At 40.1% G+C, this 10,548-nt stretch overlaps 1 protein-coding gene across 3 annotated transcripts in view; it reads left to right on the top strand.

Annotated features, from left to right (window-relative positions):
• Positions 1–10,548, top strand: part of ATP10D (ATPase phospholipid transporting 10D (putative)) — an 82,109-nt gene that overhangs the window by 69,312 nt on the left and 2,249 nt on the right. For 2 of the 3 annotated variants that reach the window (XM_064486919.1, XM_064486904.1), the window contains 3 exons: positions 2,595–2,675; positions 3,903–4,007; positions 8,007–8,194. In XM_064486919.1, the coding sequence (XP_064342989.1) occupies positions 2,595–2,675; positions 3,903–4,007; positions 8,007–8,194 (374 nt within the window). The remainder of the gene's footprint in view (positions 1–2,594; positions 2,676–3,902; positions 4,008–8,006; positions 8,195–10,548) is intronic. The other variant, XM_064486908.1, reaches the window with a different exon arrangement.

Raw genomic sequence — 10,548 nt, 5'->3', positions numbered from 1 at the left:
TCCTTACCGTCCTTTAATATTATCTAATCCATTCAGATCAAAGAACCACATGGGGTTTTCCCTAAAAAGTCCAATCTGACTAAAAGTTCAAGTGCAAGAATGTGTGGTTGGTATTAATGAGGGTTGTCCTGCACCACAGACCTCAGTTAAATTCCAAGTTCATTAGGGAAAGAGGGGTAAAGGGAGACCTTTAAAGTTTTTTATAGTTGATGTTTTAAAAGCCCATTTGTACAGACTGAAGATTGTAATTGGTCCTTACCCTGGAAGAGTTGAGGTCATCGTCTCCTATTGTTGAAGCCTCTTATCAATCCTTTGCACACATTGTTCTATTGAGCTGGCCAGTTTTATGATACATGGTAATAGCAGGCAGATTCCCAGCATGTGGCTATTGATGAAAGGTAATTGATTTCATTGACTTTACCTTCCAGAAGAGTTGTCCTTTCTTTGAACTTGGCCTCCAAACAAATTCTGTTTTATGCTTGGGCCATTTCCTGTCTTTGGTGTTATGAAATTCACTATTCAGGGTAATAGCATCTCTCTCCTCGAAAGGATATGGGTCTGGAGTGCTGCAGACAGAGGTTTCCCTTCCAAGAAGCAATCGTCTATTACCTGTCTCTCATCACCCACACAGTCTTCTTCCCTAGCTTTGACTTCATGTCCAGATTTTCCCTCTCGGTTTCCAGGAGATCCCATGAATTACTCCCTTCGGCCTCTCATTCATCTTATCCTTGACTCTTCTCCACCACTAAGTCCCCTTACTCACAAGACTGTGGAGAAAGTATACTTGTTACCCTTTGTCTCTAGGTTTTTTGAGCAACCTCTGTTCTCCTAGAAGCATGGAGTGATATTTTAACTCATCCCAAAATGTCCAGTGACATTTTGGTGGCCCCTTTGACTCTGCCACATTCTCTTCCACCATTTGATTGTGCTTTTGCTTAGATTTTAAGGACACTGGGATGAAGAAAAGCAGGTAGAAGCTTCCATCATTTCCAATGAGAAAATTGTAAAAGAAGATACAGGGAAAAGTAGACTGGAAACAGTGACTCTTCATTGCTTTGATTTTCCAGAGGACAAAGAGATAAGAAAGAAAAAAGGACAGGTATAAAACTTCCAAGTGTTGTCTTCTGAAGGATGGAAGAACATATATGGAAATTTTGTAAAATTTACCAAGCTTTATTCTTTAGGAGACCATTGGGCATTTTCAAGAAAATTTCAGCCTCTCTTTGCATGTGAAAGGAAATAGGTTTATGAACATGTAAGGGGAAGACTAGCTCAGGGAGATGATACACGTGTTGCTGTTTTTGTCCACGACACACATCACTAATAAACCATAGCACTCCATCCTCCCTGCTGGGTCTGATTGGAGCCTCAGAATCCTTCTGCATACACATTACCATTTAACCAGGGTTGTCTCTTGTTTGAAAACCTGTTGCCAATCACTTGACAAGTGTCTCTACTTGATCGTTCTCTCTCTTTCTACGAGCTTTTGGTAGGAAGCAGTTTAGCACCTGAAAGTTACCTGAGAATGGTTTATTAATCCAACAATTATTTGTTGAGTACTTGCTATGTACCAGACACTGTTTTAATCACTTGAATAATCAAGAGCCCAAGTCCCAGTCTCTGAAGTTTGCATTCTGTTGAGAGAACATAGAAAATCATCAAGTGAATACATAAAATTATGTCTGATGGTGATGAGAGACTTCAGAGATGCCATGGCAGTAAATGATTAAGGGCGTAAGTTTTAGACTGGTCTGGGGAAGGAGGTCTGTGCCTCTGTGAGGAAGTGACACTTGAGTGAGGAACTGGTCACGTGGGAGATCCAGGAAAGAATTTCTGACAGAGATAATAGTGCAGGTGAAGCCCCGAGGAAAGAATGGATTTGGCGTATTTGAGACATAGGGTGAAGTCTGTGTATTGAGAGGATGGTGAATGAAAGTAAGAGTGGGCAAGGTGGCTTTGGAGGGCAGGGGCTGCAGTGGGCAGACCACGCAGGACCTCACAGACCACCGAGAGGAACTTAGATTTTGTATTGGAAACACAGAGGAAGTCATTGGAGGGATAAGAGGAGGTCAGTTTGATTAATTAGGTAGATGGCATAACCTGATTTACATTTTTTAAAACCAGCTGGCTGCTATGGGAAGATTGGATTAGGGCTAAGAGAGGAAGCAAAGAGGCCAGCTGGATGGCTCTCCATTCATTTATAGAGAGTTGGTGGTGAAGTAGAATGAAGGGAGTAGTGGAGAAGAAGTAGATGGATTTGGAGTTTCTGAACCAGTGTTTTTTGATTAATAGGAAATGGAAAGTTAGTACCAATGTTCCTATTTCCAGGCGGATTTAAGATTGATCCAATGCTAAAAGTAATACGAGTTGAAGAAATTCAGGGATGCTTTTTTTGCCTGTGAACTCATCTCATTAAATTACAACCCCTCATTCTTCCACCACTGTTTACAAATCCCACCTGTTTTGTGAGTGAGAGAATGAAGGGATAGAGTTTTCCCCCAGGGAAGCAAAAATACGCACCGGCTTGTGTTGTTCGTTGATTTTGCTTTGACCCTTATTAATCACTCCCTCCCCAACATCTGTTTCATTTGCAGGCCTACTTACCCCGCACCTTCTGGATCACCTTGTTGGATGCCTTTTATCAAAGCCTGGTCTGCTTCTTTGTGCCTTACTACGTGAGTCCTTGTGTACTCAGACGATTTGCTGTTAACAAATCAGTGATGCTTCTTTGTTCTTTGTTGCCAATATCAGCATCAGAATAGGCTTATTACGGTAGATGGCTCATATAATCAAGTTGATTATTAACTAACTCAGTTATAACCTCCGCCTCCAAAATAAGTTAGGTAATGGGTTAAATTTGGAGAGCAGTGCCTAGCTGAGTCCTTTTGGGTCTCTTCGGCCCTGTACTGCTTGGTAATTTTCGTTAATAACTAGAAAAAAGTTCTAAGTCCAGCCGTATAATTAGATGAGTCAGAATCAGAGAGGCAAAGTCAGATTATGAAAGCTATTATGAGGGAGTGCTGGGCTAATTCCACCAGGATGACATTCAGAGTATTAAATTTAAGTTCTTATAAGTAGTCTCCCCAAAATGAAAAAAAAAAAAAAAACCACCAAAAAAGCTGTTTTATAGTTAAAGAATGGAAGAAAGGTAACAAAGAAAAGAATGTGTAAATTAATTTTAAAAATTAGGCCAGCACCAAGCACAAAGCAGCATGTTATAGCTACTCATCCACACATCCGCCCCCCCCACAAAGAAAACATGAATTTAATCACGGATGATGTTAACAAAGGTTCTATTAGTAATAAGAATGAAAAAAGTAATAGTCTCTAAGTTAATCATTTTCATTCTTTATTCAAATAAAATGACTTGAATTCACCCAGTTAGAATATTTTACGTATGCTGCATTTCAAGAGGAATGGCTATCTGAAGTGTACTCCGAAGACAAGGATAAGAATTATAAAAGATCAGAAAACTGTGTCATTCGAGGACTACTTTAAGGACTTGAAGACATACACATATGAGAGGGGTGGATATTTACTCAACAGAGATATAAACTCACGTTAGCCTTAGTTTGCAACTCTGTTAAGTGAGACATATTTGATATTTCTCTGTACCACAAAAGAGCTAGAAGCATAAGTAACAGTTTCAAGGAAAATACATTATGATTCAGAATAAAAAGGAATTCCAACTGAAAAGTTCAAAGATTAGATGGCCTGTCTGGGAGAGAGTCGGTCTCTTTTCTGAAAACGTTCAAGGTTATCCTGAATGACCAGTTACCAGGAACACTGAAGAAGGGACTGAATCCTCAGTTGAGCCATGGAGTGAAGTAATGACACGTAATGACAAGTAATGAAGTATACACAGTCCCTCAGAGTCACCAGCCCTCATCCCCTCTTTGCAGGCCTACCGTGGCTCAGACATTGACATCTTTACATTCGGAAATCCACTGAACACAGCTGCTCTGTTCATCATTCTGCTCCATCTGGTCATTGAAAGCAAGAATCTGGTGAGTGGTTTTCCTGCCTCTGAAGGAGCCTGAAACTATCCGTGGGGAAATGCCTATTAGCCATGACCCTGCTAAGCCTTTCATGCCTAGAAGACATGTGGTAATGAGAAGAGCGATGACCACGTGGAAGGAGGGGGATTCACGGCCACTCTTGTTGGTCGCTGAGTGCCGTTAGGCTGAGGCTGACGTGCAGCCGGGGAAAGTGGAAAACACCTGCCTGCTCCCCTTGGTGGTATCCATGCTGTGGGTGGTTCATGGAGGTGAGTCAGGCTGGAAAAACAATCACCTTTCTGTGGCCAGCATTCCTCAAGACCAAGCTGATGCCTTTCAACTAAAACAAAAACAGGTGTCACGCCATAATCCTGGTATACTGACTTTTGTAAGTGATGATTTTATGCTTTTCTCATAAGACCTAAAGATGTATCTTTTTCTCCTTCCAGAATGTTTACCATTCATTTAAGTCTAGATCTTTTTGAGCTTCGTTGCTGATTTAATGATAAAGTTAAGTATTTTCATCCACATGATTGCAAGGTAGCTCTGCAGCAAAGCTAATACGTAGGATTCAGATACAGAGAGCTTTATTGCAAACCTTCCTTTGCAGATGAAGAACACCCCACCCCTGTCTGGAGAGTTAACTGCCTCTGGGATTATTTATGCTGCTCGCTCACTTCCATTGTCACTGTCTCTACTGTCGTCAAAGCCACTGTCATCTGTTCCTGAGCCATTGCGACAGCCTTCTTTGTGTTCTCACCTGTGCCCTTGACTTCTCCAGTCCTTCGCTACAGAACAGCCAGAACCATCCTTTTGAAATATATAAGTCATATTATATGATTTATATAAACCCTTCAGTGGCTTTCCATTGGACTTGGAATAAAATCTAAAAGCCCTCAGATGGCCTGTAAGACTTTGTGCAGTGTTGCCTCCTCTTCTCTCTCATTTCCAGTTACTCCTCGGCTGGAAACACACTGCCCCTGCTTCGGTTTTTCAGCTTCAGTGAGCTCATTACCACATTGGGGCCTTAGCATTGACCCTATCTTCTGATGGTATTATTCTTAGTTCCCTTTTGGATCCTGCACTTCACCCAGCTCAAATGCTATTTTAGGTTTCAGCAAAAATGCTTCTTCCTCCAAGAGCCTTTCCCTCACCATCTGTTTTTTTCATCCTCTTTTCATTCATAGTCCTGATAATAACATACTTCTTTATTTAATTATGTGATTATTTTGTTCATGTTTCTCTTCTACATTAGACTATAATCTCTTTGGGGACAGGGTTCATGTTTATTTTGTTCACCACTGTATACCAGTATCTAGGACAAGACTGGCACACAGTAGGTGCTCAGAAAATATTTGAATGAATAAATGAATGATTAAATGACTAGTTGAGGATATATTTAACATCTTGATGGTGATGTATTTCAAACAGGAAGTAGCTGAATGAATGAGGCTATAGTTTCAAATGTTATATGAGGTTGTATTATGAGATTATTTTAAAACTTAAGTAGGGCTGACTATTTTTGATATCACTCGCTTTGTTTATAACCTGCTATAACCAAACATGACAAACCTAAAGTGTAGTAAAAGGTTATTACCTGCAAATATCTGATGGGAAGAGTAAAGGGAATTCTAGAACTGAAATATTTGGGGTTGTTTTAGTATCTAGTTAATTTCATTTTATAGATACTAAAGTGACATGGCTTAAGTTCGGACATTGATTAATGTCCGAAGACTCTAAGTGTCTGGTTGGATTCAGTGGTTATGAGCAACAGCAATCTATTTTGGCTAAAGCAGAAAAGTTATTAAAATGTATTGAAGAATCATTTCTTCTGTATAGCACAGGGAACCATATTCAATATCTTATAATAACCTTTGATGAAAAAGAATATGAAAACAAACGTGTGTACACACACACACACACACACACACACACACACATACATATACATATATATATATGCATGACTGGGACGTTATGCTGTACCCCAGAAATAAACGCATTGTAACTGACTATACTTCAATTAAAATATATATATATATATGTGTGTACAGAAAAATTGTGGTCAAACAAAAAACCCATCCTGAGGGTCCAGAGTTGCTCTGTTGCTCCAGGGAACAGAGCCTAAGGGAAGGCTTGTCAGGATGGTACTCTGGCCTGAATTGGCCCCAGTCGTTTCCTTCTGCTCTTGCCTTGTTCATTGTGCTCCAGGTTCAGTCCCTGGTGACAGAATTCTATTTCCTTAGCTCCAGTCATAGGCTTTGGTAAGAGGAGGAATATTTCGCCAAGACTGCACGTGATGCTGGGTGTCCTCACCATGAGAAGGGGAGTGAAAGCAAGGTGCCAAGAACAGTGACTGCTCTGTAAAGGATGAATCATTGAAGAACTGTTCCTCACGCCAGGGGAGGCTAGAGCTCATGGCCTCTGAAGATCCACTGTCAGTATGAGTCAGCTATTCTGAAGATGTGAATTTGTTTCCTTTCACACTTTTGCCCACCATCCCATTGCCACCTCCCCTACCTCCCTGTCAGTTTTGTGTCTCTTGACTCTAACTGTATCAATTCACCTAAACATGTCAACTTTATCAAGTCACATCTCACTTGCCAAAAGCACATCTTAAAGGAAAAAAAAAATCAGGCAATAGGGCTCAGCGGGAAGAACATTTGAGAAAGAAAAAAATTAAGAAATCATTGTTTTAGAGACGTAATAATCTTAATTGTGGATTTAGCAACATTTTCTGAGCATTTTACGCATGTTTACAAAATGAGCAGTCTTTGTGACTCTTGTGAAGGTATCTGCCCTGGGGAAATACTTTGCAAGGTTGAGAGGAAAATGGACAAAATTGGACCTTGTGTAAAAATTATGGCCCTAGAAAATCAAAAAGATTAATAAAAGCAGTGCTTCCCCCAAAAGAGGAATATATACTACCGTGGTATATACAGTGGTTGTAGGTGGTACTGTACACTTCACTAAACTACACTGACTGCCGCATTAGGTAATTCTCTTTTGTACTTTGGATTGTGTCAAAGAAATAATCTGTTTGGGGTATTGTGTTTTATCGCAGTAACTCTTGCTAATTTACCTTTGTAACAAAGGCGGATCAGACCCCAGACTCAGCACTGTTTTGACAGGTAATGCTGATATTACATTTAAAGGAGTAATCTGCTTTTCTTTCTAAATAAAGTCTCTAACTTAAATAGTAAACCAGTTGACAGAAAAATATTAAGAAAAATAATAATGCAAGCTACACGTAGATATGAAGGTGGACAGTGTATAGTGTGACACACAGAGCTTCATTTCTTGCTCATGTAAACTTACCAGGGTTCCAGATATCTCTAGAGCAGTTGTCCTCTGAGGGTTGGCTCAGTGACCCCAGGTGTCTTGTAGCTCTACCATCTGGAATTATCCCCAAGAAGAACTTATTGGTTGACATGGAAAAAAAGGGACAGTATGGAAAATTGCATACCCGTTCTTCCATACTTCCAGCTTGAAGCTTTTGCAAGCTTCCCATTACCTTTCATTGGTCAAAGCAGGACATGTGGCCATGCTTAACTTCAAGGCGGTGGAGAAGTGCAATCCTCTTGAATGCTTATTGGGCAAAGAGAATGAGAATATTGGTGCGCAACAGTAGTGTCTACCACCTACTTAAGTGGATCAAGTCTGAGGTTCACTGGATTAATGAAGACACAGACAAGTGAGTGACTATATGGAAAAATACAGAAAGAATCCAAACGCATCATGGTGCATGGACAATACAAAATAAACAAGTCATCAGAATTACTTCTTGGCTTTTAACTTAAGCTTTATAGAATTTAAACAGTGATATGAGCTATTTACGAAAGATGCTTTTGCCTTCTCTCTTCAATATTTTGTTTGGTTCACTAAGGTTTGTTATACCATTTACCTACTGCTTAGATGTATTGTCTCTTCAACACAGCAGATTTTGCCTGACTGCAAAATCCTATCAGAGAAAGCATGTTCATCTCCCCTGCTCTTCTTGTCTTGCAGACTTGGATCCACGGGCTGGTCATTGTTGGGAGCATCTTGTCTTATTTTTTATTTGCCTTGGCTTTTGGAGCCATGTGTGTAACTTGCAACCCACCATCCAACCCCTACTGGATCATGCAGGAGCACATGCTGGATCCAGTGTTCTACTTAGTCTGTGTTCTCACCACCTGTGCTGCTCTTCTGCCCAGGTATGGTATTTGTTTTACCATCAAGAGAGTCCGTGACATCGTAGGCTTAGAATCCTTCAAGCAACTGCTAACAATGGCTGTTAGACCATCCTGATGAGTGTGGAGAAGTCAGTCTGTGTACTAGTTAAAATACTGGTTTTAACGCTTTCACCAGAGAACAAAAGTGGCTTAAGCAGATGAAAAGATTTATTTCTCGCTCGAGGAAGATTCTAATCTGGTTGACAGTCCACAGGGTTAGGGCAGCTTTGTTTCACAAAGTTATCCAAGGACTTAGATCCTTTCCTGTCCTTTTTGTTCTGCCATCTCCCAAGGGTGTTGCCCTCATTTGCATGACTGAAGATGACTCACCACCAGCACATCCACATCCCTGCATCCTTGCAGAAAAGATGGAGGGCATACAGTTTTCCAGCTTTCCTCCTGGCTTTTTTTTCTTTCCTGCATTGGCATGACCCAGACGTGGCACACATCCTTGCTCATATCCCATCAACTAGAACCTTGGTGTGTAGATGCCGAGTGGCTAAAATCTGGGGGTTTCTAAAAGGAAGAAGGGGAGAATGGGTCCTGGGGGACATGTAGCAATCTTTAGCACAGTCTCTAAACATTGAAAACTTACCTCCTTTCTCTGATTTCAATTATCATTGCCACTTTCATTTAACTCAGTTTCTTATATGGGATGGAAATGGCTAAGAAGTATGCGTGGGTTTTTAATCTATAGATTCTTCAAATTCTTTAGAGCTCCTCCCCCTTAAGTTTTATAATATTTATCTGTTTAGTTGAAAGCGTGATAGCAAATAGTTGTTCTACCTTCTTAAACATGATATGAGCATCAAAATGGTGATTTCATATTATTCTCTAACAGGCTTGACATATTGGCTCACAGGTCAAACCTGGCCCATTGCCTGTTTTTGTAAATAAAGCTTATTGGCACATAGGCATCCTCATTAATTTAAGTATTATCTATGACTGCTTTTGCACTACAACAGCAAAGTTGAATAGTTCCAACAGAGACTACCTAGCTCACAAAGCCTGAAATATTGTCTGGACCATTGGACAAAAGTTTGCCAACCCCAGTCTGTAACACCATCATAAGACATGATGGGCACAAACCCTTTATTGCTGACAGATATCCCTTCTAGAAATGCATAAGAGAAACCCACCAGACTCATTCTGTGATTCCAGTTATTTACATAATAATATCATGGTTAAACTGAGATGCTTCTGTGGTGCTGTTATTACCAGCTTTCAGATTAAAAACTGACAAGATGAATTTGTAGAATTTATGAAGAAACAATTACTTTAAAGTTATAACCTGAAAAAATTTCTTTAAGAGCATTAACAGTATAATTCTATCTAATATTGTTCTGGTAAGCTGAAAAAATAACCCCCTAAACTATATGCATGTCCTAATCTCTGGAACCTTTGTTTCTTTATGTAGCAAAAAAGAAATTTGCAGATGTGGTTAAGTTAAGGATCTTGGGATGGGGAGATTATGCTGGATTATCTGCCATCACAAGTATCCTTGTAAGAGAGGGGCAGGGGGAGATTTGACGCAGAAGAGGAGAAAGCACTTTGACCAGGGTAACAGAGATCCCTTGGTAACAGTGGGAGGAATGCCAGCAGCCACCAGAAACCAGAAGAGACAAGGAATGAGTTCTCCCCTAGAGCCTCCAGAGGGAGCACGGCCTTTCCAACACCTTGATTTTGTTTCAGTAAAACCAATTTCAGAACTGGGAGAGAAAAAGGTTTTGTTGTTTTAAGCCACCAGCTTTATGGTAATTTATTACAGCAGCCATCAGAAACTAATACAGATTTTGGTATGAGGAAGGCGGGTGCTGCTGTAACAAATACCTAAAAATGTGAAAGTGGCTTTGAAATTAGATAATGGGCAGAGGCTGGAAGAATTTTGAGGCACATAGTAGAAAACTACTAGACTCCCTTAAACAGACTGTAGGTAGAAATACGGACGTTAAAGTGCCTGCTGGTGAGAATTCAGAAGAAAGTAGGAAGATGGGTAGAGAAAGCCATAGCATATCATCTTAGAAAATACATGAACAGTCATAAATTGAATGTTGCTAGAAATATGAATGTTAAAGGTACTGCTAGTGAGATCTCAGAAGGAAATGAGGAACATGTTATTGGAAATTTGAGGATAGGGGATTTTTGCAATATAGTGGCAGAAAACGTAGCTGAATTGTGCTCTACCATTATGTAGAAAGCAGAATTTGTAAATGATGACTTTGGATATTTAGCTGAGGAGTTTTCTAAGCAAAGCAGCAAAGGTTTGGCCTGGTTTCTTCTTGCTGCTTATAGTAAAATGTGAGAGAAAAGAAATGGAGGGAAGTACTTTTAAGTCC

This window comes from Camelus dromedarius, chromosome 1 (assembly GCF_036321535.1).
Source record: "Camelus dromedarius isolate mCamDro1 chromosome 1, mCamDro1.pat, whole genome shotgun sequence".
Lineage (NCBI taxonomy): Eukaryota > Metazoa > Chordata > Mammalia > Artiodactyla > Camelidae > Camelus > Camelus dromedarius.
This window is presented reverse-complemented; position numbering and strand designations above follow the sequence as displayed.